Source organism: Lepidochelys kempii, chromosome 12 (assembly GCF_965140265.1).
Source record: "Lepidochelys kempii isolate rLepKem1 chromosome 12, rLepKem1.hap2, whole genome shotgun sequence".
Classification (NCBI taxonomy): Eukaryota; Metazoa; Chordata; order Testudines; family Cheloniidae; genus Lepidochelys; species Lepidochelys kempii.
Genome location: NC_133267.1, coordinates 36,871,197 through 36,895,420, shown reverse-complemented (window position 1 = coordinate 36,895,420; position 24,224 = coordinate 36,871,197). Strand labels below are relative to the sequence as shown.

Below are 24,224 nucleotides of genomic sequence, written 5' to 3'. Positions count from 1 at the left end.
GTCACCGAAAGGTGGTGGGCTGCCCTTTTGCGTGGGAGGGAGAGAGATGATGGGGGAGGGAGGAAGCAGGAAGGCTGCTGGGGTAGAGAGGAAGCACCGGCGTGTTTTCCCTGGGACCAGAGGGGGCTCGATCCTGTATTTCAGTCTCTGTTGTTTTTTGGCACTTCCCAGACAGTCAGTCTGTCTGTCTGTGGCTCCCACCTGGAGCTTTCCCAGAGCCAACATCAGCATCTTCCTTCCTAGGTCCATCCTGGGAATCTCCTTCCCTGGGACTTTGATGCCTCGTACTCGCAGAGTGAGACCCCTGAACCCCTCCCCCGGGGCCTCCAGAGAGCTCTGTAAGCTCCAGTCTAACGACACCACCAAAGGGTGCTCAGCACAGACCTGCCCCCAGGTTAGCAAAGTGCACATCGGTGTCAGACTGTGGCAGCGAGTGTGGGTGTCGTGGGCCAGGAGGCTGCCCTGAAAAGCCAAGCTGGAGCCTCGAGGTGTCAGAGATGGAAATACCCCGTTTATCCAGGGCTGCCTTGGAGAATCTCCTGTCTGCCCCTTGGGGGTACTTTCTGGGGGTTCCCCCCCCTTCCTCTGAAGCATCTGGCTGGAGCTGGGGCACTGGGCAGCGTGTGCCGGGGCTGTGGGTGGTGAGGATTCGCTCCGAGGCGCTGGGCTGGCTGGGTCTTGCTCACATGCTCAGGGTCTAACTGGTCGCCCTGGGTGTGTTCTCCCTAACTCAGATTGGCAGTGACCTTGGGAGGTTTTCACCTTCCTCCACACCGTGGGGTACTGGTTGCTTGCCAGGATCATCTGGGTGTATCTCAGTCAGTTTCCTGCCAATGCAGGGCTGCCGGTCCTCCCCCCCGCCCATGTTCTCACACAGTGGTTTAGTCTCCTGACGGGCTGTAATACTTTGGCCCAGTTCTGGTTGTTAGTTCGGTGCGGGGATGGCCGGGTGATGTCGGTGGCTGTCCAGGAGGGCAGACTAGGTGATCTGGGGGGTGGGGGGGTGTCCCTCCTGGCCTTACACTGTATGCCACTGTGTGAACGTTCACCTCCATTTCTGGGTCCCTTCCTGTTTTCCAGGGCACCTTTTTCAGCTGGAGAAAAGAACGACCCTAGCTCCTCCCCTGTGGCATCTGCCCCACCGAGACCAAACAAGGCTGTGCTTTGGCCTCCTCCCGTTGAGCTCAGGTCGGGGGCTTGGCCCCTGCCACAGGGCGACAGCGCTGAACACTGGAGAGAAACAGAGCAGGGAGCCTTGCTGCGGTTTGTTTGTTTGCTTGGCAGCGCAGCCCAGCCCGCTCTGGCACTTCCATCAAGATAATCACTGTGTCTAGGGGGAGCTGGGCTGCTCCTGCAGAACATTACACGCCAGATAAGCAAAAGGCTCTGCCTCTCCCGGGAAGCGCAGGCCAACTCCCTAGCTTGTATGTTAATTGGAAGGAATCTAATCAAAGGGCAGTGCTGGTTCCCTTGCAGGAGAATGTGCTCAGAATCGCCAGCAGGGCTGCTAGGGCCAGGCTCAGAAATCCAGCCCGCTTTCCCCATGGTGCCGGCACAAGCCCCTAGCCTTATAGTTGTCCCAGGCTTTGGAGAGCTCTTAGTAAATTGGTTGGCAGCCTTCCCAGTGGAAGGTAGAAGGTAAAAGCTGGACTGGGTTCTTACACTGGAACCTTGAGAAGGGATCATAGAATATCAGGGTTGGAAGGGACCTCAGGAGGTCATCTAGTCCAATCCCCTGCTCAAAGCAGGGCCAATCCCCAATTTTTGCCCCAGATCCCTAAATGGCCCCCTCAAGGATTGAACTCACAACCCTGGGTTTAGCAGGCCAATGCTCAAACCACTGAGCTATCTCCCCCCCCCCGTCCCGCCCCGCCCCGCCCCGCCCCGCCCCATGTCTAGTTCATCATTGGCTTCTCACCATTAGGGATCTAGATTTAACTCCTGCCTTAGGTTGCAAGGGAAGATGGAGTCAGATAGTGTCTCGGTTGGTCCCTATTTCACAGTTTGGCTCAACAGGGATGGTGTCTGCTTGAGAGAGGCCTAGGAGTGGGATTGCAAGAGGTTCTACAAGCCATGTGTGTGCACACTGCTGCACGCTCAGTGCGTCTGTAAATCAGGCTGCTTCTCTTCAGGAGCCTGTTCCTTTTCACAAGCGGTAGCACCAGCCTGGCCAATTATCTGCCAATGAATAATTATCGAAGGACATCTTCATCTGATAGGACTGGAAGAGCTGTTGCCAATCATGTTAAGCATCACATTTAATTAACACTTGATCTGGTATCTAATATACCTTGAATTACTCCTGATTGCCTATTGCTGCACATATTAGATAGCCAGTAATAATAATAATTAGTAATTATTTGCACTACTACTTATTCATCTGAGGATCTCAAAGCAATTCCCAAACCCTAATTAATTACGCTTCCCAACAGGTAGGTAATCATTTGCCGGTCAGCAATGTGCAGCCACCTCTGGGGAGGAATGTGGCAGCTGATTAACAGCACACATTAACTTTGCCTAGCAGTTTTAGGACAAAAAGCAACGCAGAGCCCTGTATCTAGTTGCAACTGGGGGCGGAGTTGGATTTAGGGAGGCAGAATATGACAACCTGAGTTGGAATTTGGCCAGGATTCCAGGCACAACACCCTTACTCTAAGGGGGTGTGTGCCATGGAACATTAGGACTCGATCCCCCCCCACAGCGATGTCAATGGTAAAACTTCCATTGAATTCAGGGGGAGCAGGATCAAACTCCTGACGATTACAGGTGGTTTCACATCTTCTCCAAGAGAGGGCACCTTGAGCTATATTGACTAGTATTGATTTGCTCGTTACCTACCCTGGTAACTGATTGCCTAATAGCCCCCTGCTCCATGCATGTGACATGGCCAGTAACAGTCTCCTGGCCCTGGTGCAGTATGGTCTATGGAGTAACACCCTGGTTACCAGTGTTGCAGGCTCTCTGTATCTTACGCTCCCGTGTATTACAGCAAATCAGTATTCAGGCAGGACCTGACTGTGCCATTCACAGCCCTCTGGCCTCTGCAGGATCTCAGGGTAGGGCTGTACCTCAGGGGCTCAGTCTCCCCTTTTAAAGCTCCCCGGCACACCCGGGGAACACACAGCTCCCATCTCAACAGCCGGCCAGCTCCATGGGCTGGTGCTGGGCTAGGGCTTCCTTTCTTCTTTGACCAGTTGCAGGTGATTGGCAGCCCCAGGGGCTGCCCAGCTAAAAGCCAGAGTGGCGGCTGGGCCAGGCCAAAGCTTCCTACTCTGGCCGTGCTGCGGTGGGGCCCCTCTCCCCACAACTGGCGCAGGGCGGGAAGGAGATGTGAGATTCTCAGCGTACTTATCCCTGCCCCCCAGGGAGCCTGACCCGAGGAAAAGCCTCCGCCATCACCAGGGAGACCCTGAACAGAGGAACAAGCCCTCGGCAACCAGCCATGAAGGGAGTTTGGAACACAAAGAGTCTGGCTGAAACCCGGCAAGGCTGCCGCTCGCTCTGTCCTGGCCTCACCTCGCGGGGCCTTGTTTCCCGTCTCTTTCGGCGTCGGGGTGAGGTGAGGACGGCATGTCAGAGGGGGCCACTGCCTAGGACATGACGTTTCCTGCTGGTGGTGTGAACTGAGCTGAAAACGCCGGGCGGGTGCCTCCTCTCCAGAAAGCACCCATGTCCCCTACGCGTGCCCAGCTCTGTGGGGGAGATGGGACAGCAGCAGTTTCCTGTCCACCCGGCCATCCATCCTCCCCGTCTCTCACCCTCATCCCTGCCTCAGCGCCCAGCCCCTGGTTGGGGAGCCATTGGGAGCTATTCACGGGGTCTCTCCTTCGCTGGCAGTGTCTGCGGGGCTTGGATGGTTGGATTGGCTGAATCCAAGTGGCTGTTGGGCTGGTGCTGGGCTCTTTCCCCTGAGGGAAGTGGAGAGGTTTGGGGAGGCAGCGGAAGGAATCAGCATTGATGTGTGACCTTAGAAATCTCTCTGTTCAGGGAGCTGGTCATGGGGCCTGGAACCATTTTGCTCAGGGTCTGCATTTCAGGCACGCCTGCAGTGATGGACAGGCCCAGTCGTCTGACCTGTGTTCAGAGGCCCCCACTGCCCCCCGTACAAAATGAGTTTGATGGTTCTCAGCCCAGTTCCCCTTCATTGATAGGATTGAGTGGGGCACGGAGACCGGTCTCCTCTCTCACCCCAGAGGTGGTGTCTCCCTTGGCGGGCTTGGAGAAGTATTGGCAGGAGAATCGCATGGGCTGTTCTTTATAGAAAGGCAGGATTTCAGCCTCCATGTCTGTCCCCTGGCACATTTCACCAGCCCTGAATTCCCTTGGTGTGAAAGGAGGGTGCTCAGAGCACAAGTCAGGAAGGGATCCCGGGTATGTCTGATGTTTCTTTTTAAGCCAGGGTTCTGCTGGCTGATATTAGATGTGGCCGTGAGGGGAGCTGATGTTTCCTAAGAGAGTGAGTCCCAAATGGAGCTGGGCAAGATTTTGTGATCGCGTGAAAGGCTCTGTCAGAATGGGAGGCATTTTCCATTTCAGTTTGATTGCATGAGACAGCTGAATTTTGCAAAGAGCCCAGAGACCTCTCTCAGGGGTGGGATTTTTTTGTGCTCCAAATGGGACCGTTTCCCCTCAGAGACACCGCTAATTTGGAGCAAAAACTCCTTTGAGTCTTCAGAATCTAAAGCTTCTGAAATCCAGATTTCAGCCTGGCATAGATCAGCTTCCAGCCACACGGAGTACGTGGGGGGGGGGGGAGCTCAAAGTTTTGCCAAGTTTGTGTTTATACTCCCCTTCTCCCACCCCTCCAAACCCCGCCAGTTTGCGTTGGGGCGGGGTGAGGGGCAAAATTTTGGAGCCTCCTAAAATATTCTAAGCGTGGGCTGGGATGAAATTGTGAATAGTTTGCAATTGCCAGTTGTGGCAGTGGGAGCCCTTGACATAAGCCCCTCCTGTTACTGGGGAGGGAGCTCAGTATCGGACAAATTGATAATTCTGTTCTTTACTATAGGTTCAACCAGACACTTTAGATGAACACAATATGTTGGGGAAGAGACAACATAGCTTTTGTAAAGGGAAATCACGCCCCACCAGTCTGTTAGAATTCTTTGAGGGGGCCACAAGGCATATGGACACGGGTGATCCGGTGGATATGCTGTATGTGGACTTTCACAAGGCCTTTGATGAGGTCCCTCACCAAAGTCTCTTAAGCAAAGTAAGTAGCCCTAGCATAAGGGGGAAGGTTCTCTTCTGGATCAGCACCGGGCCGGATCAAGCCCATGATCAGAAATCAGCGGAGACGAGAGCATGAGACCTCTTTCTGTGTCTGGGATCTGCAGGCCTGAAGCTTGCTGCATTGATGTGCTTTAATCCTTCTCCGTGCGTCTCGCATGCTGTTGCATAAGGTGCCTAGGGCAGGTTTGCAAAGCAGGTTGCCAGGGGAGGTCTCAGCCTTACTGGTTAGATCGCCGTGGGCAAACTTTTTGGCCCAAGGGCCACATTGGGGTGGCAAAATGGTATGGAGGACTTGGTTGGGAAGGCTGTTCCTCTGCATACAGCCTGGCCCCCGCCCCCTATCCGCCCCTCCCTCTTCCCACCCTCTGACTGCCCCCCTCAGAACCTCCGACCCATCCAACCCCCCCTGCTCCTTATCCCCTGACCGCCCCCTCCCGGGACCCCACCCCCATCCAACCCCCCCCCCCCGCTCCCTGTCTGCCCCGAACCCTATCCACACCCCCACCCCCGACAGGCCCCCCGGGACCCCCACTCCATCCAACCCCCCCGCTCCTTGTCCCCTGACCGCCCCCTCCGGGACCCCCATCCCTAACTGCCGCCCCAGGACCCCACCCCTTATCCAACCTCCCTGCTCCCTGTCTCCTGACTGCCCCCCCCCCGCACCTCCGCTCCATCCAACCACCTCCTGCCCCTGACTGCCCCCCTGGGACCTTCTGCCCCTTATCCAACCTCCCCCCCACCCGGCCCCTTACCAGGCCGCTCAGAGCGGCAGAATAGGCTTATTGGAAAGCCTGAGAGGTGGGCGGGCGCAAGCCGCAGCGGCGTCGCTGTGGGGGAGGGGCTGGGGCGAGCTTCCCTGGCCAGGAGCTCAGGGGCCGGGTAGGACGGTTCCGCGGGCCCACCTCTGGGTTACATCTGGCCAGCCTGTCCCCCCAAGCATGTCTGGCAGGGTGCTCGCAGCGTCTTCTCTTGGCTGTGTTGCACCCCAGTTGGAATTTGCTTTGGGACGTGACAGTGGATGGTGTTTGCGTTGCACTGGGTGGATCTGCTGCAGCGTGATGCCCTCACGCTCAGGCCTCACCCTTTCAAGGGGGCAGGAGGGACACAGCGGGATGTTGTATCTGACGTGAGGTTTCACCCTGAGCAGATGAGTCCCTGGGATGTGCCACAGCTGTGCAATGCAGCCTAAACACTGTGACCCGTTAGCTTGTCTTAGAGGAAACTGCAGCGCTGGCTAGGGGGAGTCTGTCTTTGCCCCGCTGCATGGGGCATTGCACGATGTACTGGGGCCTTGGCACCCCTGCACAGACCCTGCGCCTCCTGGCCTTATTATAAGGGCTCGTCCGCACTGCGGATTTGCCCTAATTCTAGCCATCAGTGGCCTGTCGCCAGGTTAGCTTTGCTGGTGCAAACCCTAGTGCATCCTCATCATTTGCATTGGTGCTGTCTGTCCTGACTTCATGCAGGGCTAAGATGAACTGGTGCAAACCATGGTTTTGCCTGGCTACAACAAGGGGTTGCACAAGTGCAGCTGCCCTGCTGGCTGGGATCCCCAATGCAGATGAGGCCATTGTACACGGGGAAGCCCAGAGGGATGGAAGGAGATTTTGCTTAGAGGAGAGGGGCCCTGTTACCATCTGTGTCGAGTAGCCCCAAGACTCCCTTTGCAGGGGACAGGTCCTGACACACCCTTTCTGCTGCACATGTCCACAGCCTTCCCTGTAAGGCTCTGCAGGCTAATGCTTCCGCTTGGTGCCCAATTAAAGCAGAGGCCATGCAGTAAAAAACCTGACGCAGCAATCAGCCCCGCCATGCGGAAAGAGTCACTTTCTATTAATAATTGCAAAAGAGGAGAAGAAGAAGCACAAAGTTACACCCATGTTTCCCTTAACAAGCCCTGGGGGACCGTGGGCCGCCCTGGCAAAGATTAGGCAGGACATGGTCGCTTGGCTGCCTAACCGATCTTGTGCGGTGGCAAAGATACCAGCCTCTCCCATCCCCGGCCTCGCTCAGAGCGACGGGGCAATTGGTGGAAAGCTGCCAGTTGGAGTCAGTAAGTGTTGCCACTTGAGGGCTTGTGGGATTTGTCGAGCGCTCGCGGTTGTGCAGCGTTACCATATGGATTCCATAAATTAAACCTTTCCAGGAAACGAATGGTAAATTTATACGTCTGCTCACATGTGTGGCTCATTGATTCTAAGAGCTTCCCAGCAAAATTCATGTTCCATTCATCTTACTTAGGCGCTCCCAGTTTTATAGGACTAAGCCATCGAAAAATTGGATCAACATAAAATCCTTTCTGCACAGCAGCCCTGGCCTTAGTACTCGTAAATTGAAGTGGGGACCCCCTGCACCCACCCCGCCGGTCCCTACCTCAGGCCTGTCTGACTCCATCAAAAGGCTCCTTCCCTGACCTAAAGCCTCCTGCTTTGACTACCTCTCCAGTCTGTATGGTCACAGCCCCTTTCTCTCTTGCCAAGTCCTGGAGCATACAGAGCCCAGCTGCATCCTCTCTGGAATCCCATAGCAGGAAGGGGCTGGTAACAATCAGGGCTGGGTGGGGCTTGGTTAGCTGCACATGTCGGGAAGGTCTGGGTTCAAGTCTCATGCAGGGATTTACTGCTTTGCTGGGGGATGTGCTGAGAGAGGCATAGTCCTCTCTCAGTACAGCAGGTCCCCATGCCTGGGCGTGTGTTAGGCTGGGCTGCATGGCATGGCATGGCATGGCAGCTGCATGTGCTGTGAGTGTGTCGCCGGCTCTGGGGTACCGGTCGTGCACTTGTTGGGCAGGGCACATTACACCCGTTCTCTGCAGACCCGAGTGCAACCCGAAGTGCTCTCTGATGGGTACGTCTACATGGGCGAGCCTCCCGGCCTGCTTAGGCCGACGCTAGTGGGGCTCATGCTAGCGTGTTAAAAATAGCAGTGTGGCTGTCATGGCACCGGTGGAGGCTCTGGCTCACTCCGAGCATGGAGCCAGCCAAGGGATAGGATGAGCCTGAGCTCAGGTGGCTAGCCCACCTGCCCGCGCTGCAATGTCCACACGGCTCCATTCAGCACACTAGCGGGAGCCCCGCCCGCACAAGGCTGTCTGTGCGAGCTGGGCGGCTTGCTGCCTGTGGTCTGTGTGACTTGGGTCTCTTGCTCTGCACACGACCCCGCCTGCTGGTTAAAATCAACTGAGGCAGATCTGCTAACCTGGAGCAAGTTGAAGGACATTCTTACTAGGGTGTGGGGGGAGCATACCCTTCAGCTGAGGAATTTCTCTGTGGCTGGTCTGGCAGGGCTTGAGTTTGCTGGTCCAATGGCCCGTGGTGCAAGGCTGTCCTCTTTCCTCTGGCTTTAGTGGGATGGCTGAACTCTGTGGGTGATTGGTGCAGTTGGCTGAGTTTGATTGGACCGCATTTGTCAATATGTCACACCCTTCTCCATGAATCACACATACACAGTGGGTTCTGGGCCATGTTTACCAACTTCCTAGGGTAACACAGGCAAGACTGAGTTTATAAACTTAAACCATTATCTGGATGATCATGGGATTCTTCTCTCAGCAGGTCTCCTCTGCCTTCCTCCTTTTTAATATGCCCAAGTTGAAGCTAATGAGACACGCCTGATCTGTCTGTCAGGGAGAGTCTGTAGAATAGCTCTGTGCAGCTCCATAAAGCCTGTCACTTTGGAAAGTGCTGGGTTTGTTACATAGGTTTACATGTATCCAGACATTTAGCAATGGGGGCTGTTATGTTAAATAAAATTAAAGTACTATTTTATTGCATTTCTGTCTCAAAGATGAAAAAATCCATTCCAGCACAAGTTTATGCAGTTATGGAGCTAGAATATGGATTGCTTTTGTTACTGCCACTTATTAAAGATACAAAGAACTGAGGACAGATTTTCTTAGATGCGCATTAAACAAGAGGATGACAGATGCAGCAAATTAGGGCACACAACAGAGCTGAGACAGTAGAGATTATGAGTTATCGTAGGTGTTAGAAGGGGAAGTGGTACTGTAAAATGGAACACAAACAGAAATGTTTTCATTCAAATACCAAAACAAAGAAGCAGTGGATAGATTTGTAAGGCTGTTGGTAGGTCCCAGAGCTGCCAGGGGGATGACGGACAACAGCGTGGAGCTGGTGCATGAGAAAAGAAAGTTGCAAAGGTCTAGAAACAGGGCTGGATCGTCAGCTCAAAGAGCACCTGTGTGTTCCGTGCTGCTTCACGCCAGCCATGGCTCTGTCTCAAGAAAATGAAACGGAGAATGGAATAAGTTATGAACAGACAGTAAAAGTGATTCGGAGCCGACCAAAGTAGTTTTCTTCTTCACGCCCTCTGAAGTGCAAAGTGTAAACCAACAGCAGCAGCGGTGTAAAGTAAATTAGAGTTTTGAAGGCCGTTCACTCTCAGTAATGAGATTCAGAGGCAACTTGATCACGGTCTAGTCATCCCTATGAAGGGAGAAGAAGTTTGTTACTAGAGAGCTCTTTAACTTGGCAGATAAAGGTATAATGCGATCCAGTGGCTGGAAGATGAAGTCAGCCAAGTTCAAACTGGAAATAAGACCTACATTTTTAAGGGAATAGACAATTGACCATTGAATCAGATTGCCAAGAGGTGTGATGGTGTCTACATCACGTGGAGTCTTTAAATTGAGATTGGGGGCCTACTCCTTCACTGGTGTAAAGGGGAAGAGACCCAGTGAGGTCAATGAGGCTACATCGATTTACACCAGTGGAGGATCTGGCCCTGGACATCTTTCTAAAAAAGATGCTCTTGGCTGAGCGAAGGATACTGGGCCTGATGCAGGAATCACTGGGTAAGAATCTCTGGCCTAGGTGGTCAGACTAGATAATCATAACAATCCCTTCTAGCCTCAAAATCCTCTTTGGATCTAGGACGCTTACCCTCCCTGTGTCCCTGTAGCAGGAGCCTCATGTACTGTGACCTCACTGTCACAGCAGAGGGGAGGGAAGTTGTATACCGGCCCATTGAGTAATCAGCAGCAGAATAATCAGCCGGCAGCCACTGGCAGGGAGAGGGATGTTGCTTTGATTCCTGCCCTCCCTCCCCCACCTCCCCAAAGCCTTTCTTGTCTGGTCCTGACTGGAAGCGCTTGGACTGCTCACTCAGATCCAGCTGTAGCCCCCGTGAGACATGGAGCTGGCTGGCTGGTGAGCAGCAGACAACTCCCCTACCCAGCCACGTGCAATCTGCCTGAAAGAAAACAAAAGCATCTTGTGTCTCTCCACCCTGAGGCCCCCCAGCACTAGTGGGACACATTCTGGCAGAAGGACCCTGCTTTCTCCAGGCTGGTAGCGAGCATGAGGGCTTGGGAGGGGAACCGGGAGGTCTGCTGCCTAGTGCTGAAGCTGATGCTGGCTGTCGGCTATTGAATATCCATGCAGGGAAAGGTTCTGAGTCCCTGTTCTTCTGCTTTTGTTCCAGGCGTTGTCCTCTTCTCTGGAGACACCTGCTGTGAAGCCTTCCACCAGCGAGCCCAGACAGCGACTGGCGGGCTCTGGGGAGAGCCCAGGTGCAAGGAACGGAGGTGCACAGGAGATTGGCTCTGACCGCGGCCAGCTGAGTGTGGATGTGGAGGGCGCAGACCTGGGAGCTACAAGTAGGTGCTAGATTTGCTGTCTGGGCATGGGGGGAACCTGCAGTAGCAGAGCTTGGAGCTCTGGGGCATGACCCCAAGGACCCACCGTCTCCATGTTGTTCTGACTGCGTGCAGCAATGTTGCTTGCGAGATTTGGGCCGACCAATCCCCTAATGTGCCACAGCGTATCCACTAGGCGCAGCTGGGCCCTGGTGCTTTACTCAGAGAAGGGGATACCTGGGGTGTCCCAGGAAGTGACAGCAGCGAGTTGGACCAAGCCAAGGCAGCTCGGGACCAGCCTCCTCACAAGAGAGGCAGCTTTTCCCCAAGATCTTGGGACTCAATCCTGTTGTTCTTGCATGGGCAGAACTTCCATCAACTCTGTTGGAAACTTGCCTGTGTGAGGACTGTGGGACTGGGTCCTCATGGTTTGTGTGCTGGGCGGCAATCTATGCACTCGGCAGCCAGAATTTCCCTCCCCTGTCCCCAGTGCAGCTGCTTGGTGGGCAGTCTTCTCCAGTGCTGGTGCCTTGCTCTCCACCTTCCCGGGTAAGCCCCAGGCAGCTGCAGTCAGAGAGCCGGGATGCAGGGAGGAGTGTGTGTGGGGCAGGGGACAGTTGGAAATGTGGATGTCCTGTCATTAGCCAATACAGCATTGTCTGGCCAAGGGGCAGTCCTGGGTACGCCTCGTAGCCTGTTGGATGCTCTGTGTTGAAGGCCTGCTGAGCAGATTTCCTGTTGGCCTTTTTGTGTCTATGGACTGGGTCAGAGGGGCGAGGGAGAGGACAGAGTGTAGGTGAAACTCATTGCTAGGGACAGGAGATAGTGCCCAGGGTCTGGTGCCAGGGTGTGGGGCAAGGGTGACCTGGTGGCAGAGGACTCTCTACCAAGCCCTTACTCTCCTGCTCTTGTGCCTCCCCCCGGCCTGTGTGAATGTGCTGTCTCCTTGCTCCATTTAATCTGTGGCCTCTCTGCCAAGACGGCCAACCAAGGCTGGGGAAGGGTGGCAGGTTTGTGATGTGGACACAAGCCCGCTGGGAGTCAGAGTGAAAGCCACCAACTCCCTGTGTGTAGGCCACCCGGTGGCTGTGCCCAGGGACGAAATGACCTGTGGCCGGATCCCCAGGGTGACCTGGATGTGAAAGGCTCTTTCTCCTGTGGCCAGTCCCCCGAGGCCAGGCCCTGCCGCCCCAGTGGTACACTGGGCGCCAAGGACACCTGCAGGGCAATGCCAGCTGTGCCTGCGATCCGGGACGCCATGGGGCTGAGGCTGGGCTGGGCTCCATCTCGTGGGAGTTCAGAGCCTTGTCAGGCAGGAGCAGCAGCATTCCTTGGGGAGGTGTCACACACCCTCCCATGCTGGGCTTGTTTGTTAGCAGCCTTCCCGGTGGCCCTGGAAGACTCCTGGCGCTCTGGCTGCTTTGATGTGGAGACTGCCGCCCACTCCAGCTCTTGGCAGAGGGGAACAGGAGAGCGAGGCACTGTCGTGCGGGGGAACTGCAGGTGCACCAGGCAGGGAATGAAAGGAGCCCTGCGTGGGCCTGTTTCCATGCCAATGCCTGTAGCTGCCTGGGTTGGGGGAGCTCCTCTCTGTTTGGAGGGTGGTCAAGCTGAGGGGCTGACGGATCTGGGTCCTGTTCTTGGCTCTTCCACTGACCAGCCAAGCAGCCTTGGGCAAGTCCCTGGCTTTCCCCGGCTTTCCCCAGGCCCAGCCGTGCAAAGGTACTGTGGGATCCTCAGCAGAAGGGGCTGTAGGCAAGGCAGAGGGTCTCGTTACTGGGCCAGAGCTTCTTGGACCGCGCCGCCTGAATCAGGCCCATGGGACTCAGCCCAGTATTCTGTATGACTGCAGCTGGTGATATGATTGGGGGCTGACTAGGCATGGGCCAGCTGGCTTGGATGGTCCCAGACCCCCTCCCTTCCCCCCCCCCCCGAGTCTTCACCCCGTCTCGAATCGAGCCTAGACAGCATCGTCCATTGAAGGTGCCGCTGCCACCGCTCACACTCGTTCTGGCTGGACGCAGAACCATTGAATTACTCCGGGGAAAGCTTGTCTGCTCCGATTCCTAGCCCACCTCCACAGGCCCTGCCCAAGGGAGCTGCATTATCCTTTCACTCCCAGCTAGTGCGAGTGCTGCAGGGCTCTCACTACCCCTGCTGGAGCTCCCCAGCGCTTCCTCAGAAATCGCTCCGGGCTGGGGGTCCACGGCGCCCTCACCATTTGCAAGCTGTTCCCAGCCAAGCGAGATGGGAGCTGTGGCCTGGAAAATCCAGCCCCGCTTTTATTGCCTTGCCATCGGCTGCTGGGCAAAGGTGACATTGATTAATGGCTCATTAGACGCCTGCCACATTTCATCTGCAGCCCCTGTCCCAGGGCGCTCACATTCCCACTCCAGATCCCAGTGCATGGGGATCTCCTGCCCCTTCCCCACACCACCGATGAGTGGGGAGGGGCACTTGCGCAGCAGGATGAAGGATGAGGGAGAGCCATAAAGCCTCTGCCCACAAGTTTGTGCCATCTGATGGCAGTGACACGTGGTCGCTGGGCAACCTGGCTTTGAATCTGTGACCTCTGGGGGAAGGCTTCTTATCCGCCACCCCAGAGCCCTGTCCACGAGACACCTGGATGCCGCAGGCCATGTAGCGGACACCCGCTTTAGTGCTGCGTACGTCTGTGTGCACATGCGTTACCTCTTGTCTGTGTTGCTTCCCTGTTTGGCACTCCGATTCTCATGGGCTCTGTGTCTGCGGCCTCCCGGGCAGCAGTCCTAGCTGGAGCAGCCTAGCTGTGAGGATGATTAAGCCTTGGCAGCTAGAGGTGCCGCGATAGATCATCATGCCGAGCGCACAGAGCGTATTGAGCCTCCCTGTGCCAGCGGACTCCACTGGAGATAGGGCTAGCACAGAGTGGGGAGGGCTTTAACCTTGGGGTGTGCCCCTCCAGGGTTCACTCTGCAGGCAGGTGGGGGCAACTAGCGAGGCCCCGTGTGCAATGGGAGACTTGCCAGGGTAGGAGAAGGAGCTGCTGGATGGCTGCAAATGTGCTGGCTGCTTCCAAGAAGAGCCACAGACCAGGGGAATCCATGCCTCACCTCTAAGCTGCTGAATGGCAGAGATGCTCCTTCTCCTTGCCATGAAGGGTGTGCTGGCAGGAAGACAGAGCTGAACCTGCGACCACCCACTCTGTTAATATGGCGAGGCACTTTGCAGTTGGAACAGTGGCCCGGTACACACCTGCTGAGTCCAGGCCAGGACCCAGGGAGGGCCCTGCGTGGTGTCTCGAGCTGGGCTAGTCAGTCTGGGTGCCAGAGAGAAACATGGGGTCTGCCCGCATCCAGCAGCCTCAGTGAGAATCCCTATTTGTATTTCTTACAGCAGAGGCCTGTCTCTCCTCTAGCATGCTGTGGGTACCTGAACCGGAGGCATTCAGAATTCTGGGGTTTAGAGTGCCTAGAGGTGCTACCCACCCAAAGGCCCAGGGCCTCACCTCCCTGCAAGCTGGCAGGCTTTGCAAAGACATGGAGACACATGCTGCACTGGCCCCCAGGGCCTGCTGCCACTAGTCTCTGCAGCTGGTTCACTGCAGCTTCGTGCCCCACCCTGATGCGTCTCAGGCTGAGAACACCCCAGAGTAACTCATGCTGGGTATATAGTAGGGAGTGTGCTTTATGCCAGTCTTTAATTACATAATTGCACAGGACTACTGCCTCATACAGTACACAGGATGAACTGGGCAGCTATTCATTATTTCTTTCCATCTTCCTCATTCAGCATGTGGTCCCAGGCCTTATTTCCCACCCACCATCCGAACCCCGCATTAAATGAAATACAGGGGTATTAATTTCTTCATAGACTTTTCTGTGGTGCTTATTGCCATAGTGACTTGCCCAGCGTCACATGGGAACTCTGTAGCAGTGCTAAGGATAAAATCAAGTTCTCCAGGGCCACGTTCAGCTGGCTCCACTACAAGGATATCCTTTCTCTTCCTGCATTTCCCTGTCTCATTCACTCCACAACCCTGATTCCCCCCCAGAGCAGGTCCAGCCGGTGCACTGAAAGAGGCAGGGATCTTGTGGAAACAAATATGTGATCATGGAATTGAAGTCTGTAATCATAATGCGTATAGAACAAGGGGGCCGAATTACGGTTGCACAGGCACCCTTGATTCTGGCATTTTCCAACTTTTGAGTGCTTGACTTTGCAACAGTAATGTCCTTTGAATGTAGTTTTTAGTTGAGATTTCCTATGTTTTAAAAAAGCCCTGAAAAATCAAGAGTACTTTCGTGTGGAACCACGCTGACCCCAAACTTGGGTCATCATTAGGGTTGGGATCTTTAGATCTACAGCATAGACCTCTATACCACTTGGGCTAATTGAGTAACTAGTAGTGGAAGTAGGCTGTTATCCTCTAGGTCAGCCAGTCACTAGACTGGAAGAGAGACGCATTTTGCCAGCGGGACTCTCAGCTGTTTGTTGACAGCAGAAGAATTTTGGGATTGAGGAATCCTGGATTCTATTCTAGGTTCTGGAGGGGAGTGTGTTCTAGTGGTTACAGACCTTTCTGGTCCTGTCCCCTCTGTGTTTCTTGTCCCCTCCCCCCAAGCTTGTCCCTGTCCTACTTTGCTCCTGTCTTCATCCATCTGCATTTGAGTCAAGCTGCTCCCTCCTTTTTCCTCCGGACTGCCAGCAGAAGGCGCATTCAGAGCACCATAAAGTCTCCCTCTCTCACTTCTGGTGCCTGGCTCCACCTCGGCCCCAGCCATGCGGGGAATCAATTGCAGGAAAAGGGCTGCTCAGCTTCTGCAGTGCTAGGATGGAGCAGGCTCAGTTCCGGCCACGGCTTTGGAGAATTTAGCTGCCAGACTCTAACGGAGCATGTGCAATGGCAATTTTCAGAGGGTCATAATTCAGCCGGATGTGGGTGGATGTTTCTAGGTAGAGTAAAGGACAAATATCAAGTCCCTGCTCCTAAGCACTGGGGTGCTAGCGCGTCTCCGTGAAACCGCTGTGAAGATTTTTCTAACAAGTATTTTTCCCTCATCTCATTCGCGGAAATGGCTGGACTCTTTTAGCGGAAACATTTTTGTTTTTTAAATAGTCCACGGCAGCCATCCTGCATTGAAAATGTCACCCGAATGATTAGAACTGATAAAGTTCTAAGCAACTGGAAACAGGGTCTTATAAGGGGAAAGGTTGAGCAACCTTAACTGTGGGTGTCGTTGGCAGATCTGCCTCTCCTGGCGGTGTATACATACTCCGTGACTCTCTGGGAGTGTGCATGTATAATATATGCTGACGAAGCCACACATGCATTCACTAGGAAAATTAAAAAATTAACAGGCATTGGCTCGCACTAGCTGAGTAAAGGCAGTGAGATAAAAGCATCTCTTTATACCTTGTGAGAATTGCTGATAAGGGCATTTGTTCCTCTGTATTCTTAAAAAAAATGGCAATAAAAATTTAAAATAGAAAAGAAAGAGAGAGTTGGGGGAAGGAGAGTGCTGGAGCAACCAGCGCTAAGGAGTGTGGAGGACACCTGGGGTGGCAGGCTCGATGCAGCTGAAGGGCCTTTGGAGGAAGAGGAACTGGGGAAGGGTGAGGAAGAAAAGCCAGTGGAAGCAAAGGGGGAGAAGGGGTTTGAAGTGAGAGTGCTGACGGGGAACAGGGGCTCCTGTAGGGCTTAGGAAGGGGTGCAGGGTTTGAAGGAGACTATCTAGCATAGCTCATTTCTAATGCACCTATTGCTGGGATAGTGGAATATCCGGGCCCTGTCGTTTTTGCAGCCAGTGTCTTGGCAAGCCTACAATATCCCCCCCTCCCCTACTGTCCTGTGGCATCCCTGTTACCTGAGATACAGCTGTTGGATAGAATGGTGCAGTGGTTTGCTGTTGCTGAACAAATCTTCCCTTGGGCCTAGGCTGAGAACCCACCAGACTCGTCTCCCTTATGATGTGAGGCATACTGGTGGCCGTCCAGACCAAGGCAGGTGAAGTAAGTGGAGCTCAGACCTGGTGATGCACCAGATTTCCGAACACTGCTGAGCTTTGGCCAGAGGGTTCATGCATTTGCTCTTCCAATAGATGTCCATTTCTCTGGAATCACTGGGGACGGATCAGTAGAACTCGGTGCCTGAGTCCTTTGCCATAATTCCACTGACAGGGCTTTGAGAGCTATTAATGGGGATGGAGGCTCCAGGAGAGAGGCCCCTTTGGGGCTAGTCAAAGACAAGAGGCTGCCTCCTGGTCCCTTGATCCCAAGCTGAGCTGCATCATTATGCTCGCCTCTGGCCATCAGCAGACAGCTGCCTCTGATGAAGGATCACGCTGGGCTGATGCTGAGTGGCAGCTCATTTCCAGCATCAGGTGGGGAAAAGGACCTACTTGGCAGAGTGACAGGAGTAAGGGGGATCCCTCCATTGGGGGTGGGGTGTCAGGCAGCTGAATGGCAAAAATCCCGCCCCCTGGGATTCTGCAGCCCTCTTTGGATATGTTCTGTGTGGCATTCAACTCGCTCTGTTGCACCTGTGCCAGACCTGTCCAGGGGAGGGACTTGGCCAGTCAGTCACTCATCCCGAGCACAGTGGAAGCCACTGGATTGATAAGGCAGGATCTCAGCAGTACAGGGTGCCTTGGGCTGCCCCCATTTCACCATGCATGGGGCAGCCCAACCTGCTGCAAGCTCAGTCTATGGGGCATGTCCTCGCACTTCTTCCCAGTCCCTCTTGTGACTTTGCAGGGGGAAGCCTTGAGATTGGAGTTGGCAGGGGGCCAGACCAGTGCTGTTTGTGGTGACTGGATTAGTGATCGGAACCCAGGTCTGGCGAGAGAAATCTGGGGCCCTGGTACATCATCTTGAAGGGGTCACACTCCCTCCCATTTAACTTTATTTACACAGCCATTACAGATGTTTTGGGGTCACTCCCCTGACCTCCCATTGTCCCCCTTTTTCCCTTCCCATCAGCCCTGGCAGCACCCTTGTCATTTTAAGGACCGGGTTGCAACCTACCAGGGTCCCCAAACTGGTTGGTTATTTTGCTCAGTGGATGTTTTGGAGGCGCCTGGCGGGTGTACGTGCGCAGAAGGCGACATGCTAAGTATTAGTGACTTTTGGTTACTGCTAGGTTCAGAGCAATACCTCAGAGAGCAGTGGCTGCAGACCCCTGGGATTCTCCAGCCTCCTTTGGATATGTTCCATGCGGCATTCATCAGCTGTTCCCACTCATTCCTGAACTCGGGGGACCCCTGGCACCCCAGCTGCCTTGCCGTGTTGGGAGCGTGCTCAGGGCCCATGCTGTCATCTTCCATTTGTCCAGGAGGTGGCGTGAGAAATCATCCCACACAGCCGTCCACCTTCCCTCCCTGTGGGGAGCAAACAAACCCCCACATGCCCTTATCTCTGCAGGGTGCAGGCTAGTGGCAACCCAGACAGTGCTGCACAGCTCCTGGAGGCGCCAGGCCCTCCGCCTGCAACGGGGTGCACTGGCATTTCTGAGTGCCCCCTCACCGGGTGCCCACCAGGCCTCCGAGGGAGATGGCTCCTCAGCAGCCCTGCCCTGGGCTCGGGGAAGCAGCAGGAGGTTCCTCCCACCCTCATGCCGAAGGGCCCAGCCTGGTGTCTCCCAGGGCATGGCCCAGTTGCGGGGTGGGGTGAGGGGTGTCTGGCAGGGATCTTTGGAGGCAGTTTGGGTCTGAGAGCTGGTTGAGAAGTGTCAGGGATCTCTGAGGATGTGAGGGGTTTACGGGAGTCTGGCTGCTGGGTTTGGGGGCTCTCCTATGAGGCTAGGGGTTCTCTGGTGGAGTTTGAGGGGTCTCCGTGGCAGGTCATTGGGGTATCTCTGAGCGTTGGGGGTATCTGGCAGGTCACTGGGGGAGTTGGCTGTTTGGGGAGGTCTCTAAGCTGGGAGAGGCCTAGTGGCAGGAATTCTTCTAAGTGAGCTAAATGGATTTTGGGAGCAGCTCTGACCCTCCTCAACCCTCAGCCCACCCCCGCTCTGTCCAGGACCAGCCAGCTCCTCCCCCAGTACCTCCCTCCCAGAATGACTGCCCCCACACTCCTGAATCCTGACCCGCTTCTGCTGCAATCGTGCCCCACACCCAGGCTGGCTGGCTGCTGACACCCCGGGGATCTTCCCTGCCAAGCATGCGACCTCTCTCACTGGCTGCTGCTCCCCATGAGCATGTGATTCCCCCTCCCCCCTCACTGCTTCCTGGGTGTGCGCCCCCCACCTCTGCCCCCATGCCCCCACTGCTCTGTGAGGTGTGTGCCCCCATCCCACTCCTGTGGGGTGTGTGCTCCCCTCCTCTGCCCACTGCTCTGGGGTGTGTGTGCCCCTATCCCCCCACTGCTCTGCCGGGGGGGCACCATTTCTGCTCCCCCCAAGAAATGCGACCCCCCACTGCGCCCCTGGGTCATGGGCACCCCCCCGCTGAGTTGTGTGACAACACCAAGTGTTTCTCTTCCAAGCATGACCCCCCTCCCTGCTGCTCCCCCCCCCCGCTAGTGCTACCCTCCCTGTCCCATGGCGTGACCTGACCTCCCCACTGACAGTGCGCCCCTCCCCCCACTAGGTATCCGACCCCTCCCCCACAGTGCTCCCCTGGGTGTGCGACCTCCCCTCCCCCCACTAGGTATCCGACTGCTCCCCCCGGCAGCGCGCCTTCCCCCCATTGCTCCCCCCGGGTTTGCAACCTTCCACCCGGCAGCGCGCCCCCTCCCCCCAGTGAATAGCCGACCCCTCCCCCCCACTGCTCCCCTGGGTGTGTGACACCCCGCCTCCCCCCACTGGGTATCCGACTGCTACCCCCAGCAGCGCGCCGTCCCCCCACTGCTCCCCCCGGGTGTGCGACCCCCACCCGGCAGCGCGACCCCTCCCCCATTGCTCCCCCCTGGGTGTGCGACGACCCCTCCCCCATTGTGCCCCCCCGGCTGTACGCCCCCTCCCCCCATTGCTCCCCCCGGGTGTGCGACCTTCCACCCGGCAGCGCGCCCCCTCCCCCCCACTGGGTAGCCGACCCCTCCTCCCCACTGCTCCCCCCGGGTGTGCGACCTTCCCCCCCCCCCCCGGCAGCGCGACCCCTCCCCCCACTGCTCCCTCCGGGTGTGCGACCTCCCCCCCCCCGGCAGCGCGACCCCTCCCCCCACTGCTCCCTCCGGGTGTGCGACCCCCCCCCCGGCAGCGCGACCCCTCCCCCCACTGCTCCCTCCGGGTGTGCGACCTCCCCCCCGCCCCGGCAGCGCGACCCCTCCCCCCACTGCTCCCTCCGTGTGTGCGACCTCCCCCCCGCCCCGGCAGCGCGACCCCTCCCCCCACTGCTCCCTCCGGGTGTGCGACCTCCCCCCCCCTGGCAGCGCGACCCCTCCCCCCATTGCTCCTTCCCGGGTGTGCGACCTCCCCCGCCCCGGCAGCGCGACCCCTCCCCCCACTGGGTATCCGACCCCTCCCCCCACTGCTCCCTCCGGGTGTGCGACCTCCCCCCCCCCCGGCAGCGCGACCCCTCCCCCCACTGCTCCCTCCGGGTGTGCGACCTCCCCCCCCCCGGCAGCGCGACCCCTCCCCCCACTGCTCCCTCCGGGTGTGCGACCCCTCCCCCCACTGCTCCCTCCGGGTGTGCGACCTCCCCCCCCCGGCAGCGCGACCCCTCCCCCCACTGGGTATCCGACCCCTCCCCCCACGGCTCCCCCCGGGTATCCGACCCCTCCCCGGCAGCGGCGCGGCCCGGGGAGCCGGCGGGGGCCCGCGGGCCGGTGAGTCACGGCGAGCCGGAGCGGCGGCCGGGGCAGGCGCGGAGCGAAGCAGGAAGTGTCGGGGAAGCCGCCCGCGCCTTGCTCCTGCTGCTCCGGGAGCGCCGGGCAGGGCCCCCGGGCGCTGGGACCCCCGCGCCCGCCGGGACGCGCCGAGCCCGCCCCGAGGCGGCGGGGGAAAGTTTCCCTCCGGTCCCCGCTGGCAGCCGCCGCTGGCTCGGAGCCCTCCCCATGGACGAGAAAAGCCGCCGCTGGAAGGTGCGCCCGCTCGGTGAGTGCCTGCGCGGGGCCCCGGGGTGGGGGGAGACTCCTGCCTGCGGCCCCCATCCCCGTGGCGTCGGGCCCGGGCGGGGGCAGCGCTGGGTGGTGGCTGCAGGGCAGCTGGGGGGGTTTCCTAAAGGACTCTCGCTGGCCGCCTAGGGACTTGGCCAGGCGCTCTGGGTTACTGTAAGGGGCTGGCTGTGGGGCGCCTGGGAAGGGATGGGGGCACACTGATAAGGCAGCCTGACCCCCTCTGCCTTGCCTTGCCCCCCTCCACACCCTCTCTGCGCCTACTCTATCCATCCAGGGTCCCTAGGCTTCCCCCCCAACCCTGCTGCACAGCTTCTTACCCCTGCATACTTAGTACACTGGTTAACCTGTGGAACTCCCTGCCACAAGATGTCCCTGAAGACAAGAGCTTAGCAGGACTGGACATTTGTTGGGGGTAATGAGAACATCCGTAGGTACTTTAAACAGGAGAAGGGGTATAAGCCCTATGAGATCTCCAGCTTCAGGGCATAAGTAGCCATTAACTTCCCCTGGGGGCAGGCTGCCCCATAACCCCATCCACTGCAGGATTTCTTGCACCTTCATCTGAAGCAGCTGATGCTGCCTAGTGTTAGAGAAGGACCACTGGACTGATATGGTCTGTAATGTCTGGGTGTACCCCCTCCTGCTGTGCCATGTACCCCTGTGCTCCTACTGCAGAATCCCCAGCCCCTACAGCACTGACCTGGCTTGCATCATTCCCCTCAAACACACAATAGGAGTAAGGTGGGGAGTAAATTGGGAGGGAAAGCTTTATGTTACCTGGGATGGGAAACTCCTCCTGCTGCCCCCTGTTGGGCCAATGGGGAACTGTTGCCCATAGCTGGGTGTCCTTTCCACCTACGGTCAGGAGGGAATGTCACTGGAGCGGGTAGTGTGGGGCCACAGCTGGCCACTGCTCTGCCAGCGATCTCGGCTTTTGGGGGTGGCATGGGGTCGCTGCGGTTTTGTCCGTGCCTTTGCCTGTCTCCCTCTCCTTGGGACCTGTGGACATCGAATGATTGACTCTCTGCTTGTGGTTTCGTTCTGGTCAGCAGCACCTGCTTTGAAGTGTGCCGTCTCCATTTTCATCTGCCTCCAACCTCTGAACTGGGTCCTTGAAGGGGTCAAGACTTGCAATGTTGTTGCTTTCAGTTGCGTTTTCTGTTCTACAGCCTGTGCCATCCAAGCAGTGGGGTGTGGTATTGGGACTCAGGACTCCTGGGTTCTACTCATGCCTCTGGGATGGGATGCAGTCTAATGGCTACAGCGGGGGGTGGGCGACAGGACTCCTGAGAGTGCTGCACTTGGACTTGGGAGACAAGGGTTCTGTTCCTGGCTCTGCCACTGGCCTGCTGGATGACTTTGGGCAAGTCACTTTGCTCCCTGTGTCTCGGTTTCCCCATCTGTGAAATGTGGATAATGATTCTGACCTGCTTTGTAAAGAGCTTTGATCTACTGATGAAATGCACTAGATATTATCTGGGTGTGGGGCCTGGTGGTGGGAGCAGGGGGCAGTGAATCAGCACTCCTGGTTTCTGTTCCCAACTCTCCTGTTGATGCACTGTGTTGATCTTGGGTAAGTCCCCGTGCCTCAGTTTACCCACATACAATGTTAATTTTGAGAGGGAGTTGTGAACTGTTTGTAAACACCCAGGCTAGAAGGAGGGGCAGAGGATTATTCTGATGACCTCTATAGTCTCGCACCGGAAACCTGATGTCGCATGGTGTGTCCGTGTTTGCATGGTGTGAGGTCATTACCCTGGGGTGGAAGTCCTGCTTCTTGCCCGGCTCCCACATGTCTCATCTCATGGCCTGCTCAACTGCCGGGGCCCGACATTCTCCAGCTGGCCTTGCCCCTCGCCCTGGGGGCTCGAGAGTCACTGGGCCACTGGCCTTTCAAGGGCAGCTGCAGCATGCTTTAATGGCTGCTGGGTGTTGGCACCCTGAATCCCACCCCCTTCCACTCGCTTCCCAGCGTTTGTTTGTGATAAGGCTGGTGCCAACACAAGGCTCCTGTTTCTCTGTCCTATTAGAAAGGGCCCTCTGTGAGTCAACTGGACACACTTAATGTCCTTGGCTTTGGCACCCGTCCATCCTCCTCTGCCCCTGCCTTCACCGTGGCTTCTCTAAGTCTCGCTGCCCTGGGGCCACAGAGCAGCACCTAGGGACTGCGGGCACGGGACAGAGGCAGGGTTAGGCCAGGGGAGCCCTGACTGCGGGGGGGAAGGGTGGCAGCAGCAGTGGGGAAGGTTGGAGGGTCGGGCACGAGCAAGCTCATGGCAGGAGGTGCAACAGGAAGCCGCTTGGGTTGGTTTAGTCTGACATAAAATGAATCCTGGACCGGGGGGAGGTGGGCAGCTGAAATGGGGACGGGCTTGGGACATGTTGGTGTGTGTTGGGGGAAGGGGAATTGTGTGTGGGCAACCTGGCTGTGAGAGCTCACGTGTGTGCATGCACCAGCAAGGTGCGAGGGTGAGAATGGGTGTGCACAGTGCGTTTTTGGGAGTATGAACAGCTGAGCGGCTAGGAATGGGCGAGGAGTGTCCTGATGGGTGTGATGGGAGCAAGGGATGGAAAAGCCAATTAGCCCATCCAGCACCTGCTCCTGCGGGGGAGTGTGTGTCCATGCTGGTGTCGCTTGGAGCGTTTTGGCGTGTGTGGGGTGTATCTGGGTGACTCTGGAAGTGGGTGTGGGTGACTCTGTGGGCGTGGGCATGGGCGTGGGGGAGGGAGGAGGGGAAACCCGGGATTGTGTGTGTGATTCTCCCATCACAGGCCTGTAAATGCTGGTGATGGGGTCGGCCTGGCTGAGCCAGTTTCACGTCGCTGAGATTCTCCACACAGCCCTACCCACGTGGAGCGTCTCTTGGTCCTGTCCCTTCGGACGAGTCAAGTGGGTTTCCTGAAGCATTTTTCCCTTCCCCTTGTCTTCCAGCCAGCGCTCTGTGGGCCTGATCCTGTGAGGGGTCACATGGGGTGGGGGCACTCGGCCTTGTGCAGAATTGAGGTCTTTGTGTATCTGGGACCGTGTGTGTCGAGGAGTGCGTATGTGTGTGCATGTCCCTGTATCCGTGGGGGAAGTGTGATTGTGTGATGCCAGTGTCTTTGTCGGGGGGGGGTGTGCGTGCGGGTCTGTATCTAAGTGTGTGTGTGTTGGCTCCAGGGCAAAGGGAATTACAGTGGAGACAGTGGCTTTGGCAGGAGGCCAGGATTCCTGCTGTCTCTGGTGGGGGTGTGAGGGAGGCTGGGATGTGACATGCAGCTCCGGAGAAGCAGAACATTATCGCTTCCTGACATGCTAGGGCCATGGACGGGGCTGCTGCAGGTTTCAGGGGGAGGAAAGAGGGTGCGGGTGGGGGCTATT

The 24,224-nt window shown here is 56.9% G+C and overlaps 1 protein-coding gene across 4 annotated transcripts in view; it reads left to right on the top strand.

Annotated features, from left to right (window-relative positions):
* The window catches only part of GSE1 (Gse1 coiled-coil protein), a 355,660-nt gene that overhangs the window by 110,538 nt on the left and 220,898 nt on the right, over positions 1 to 24,224 (top strand). For 3 of the 4 annotated variants that reach the window (XM_073308113.1, XM_073308111.1, XM_073308112.1), the window contains exon 2: positions 10,675 to 10,849. In XM_073308113.1, coding sequence (XP_073164214.1) covers positions 10,675 to 10,849 — 175 coding nt within the window. Of the gene's footprint in view, positions 1 to 10,674; positions 10,850 to 20,600; positions 20,841 to 24,224 lie in introns of those variants that run through there. The other variant, XM_073308114.1, reaches the window with a different exon arrangement.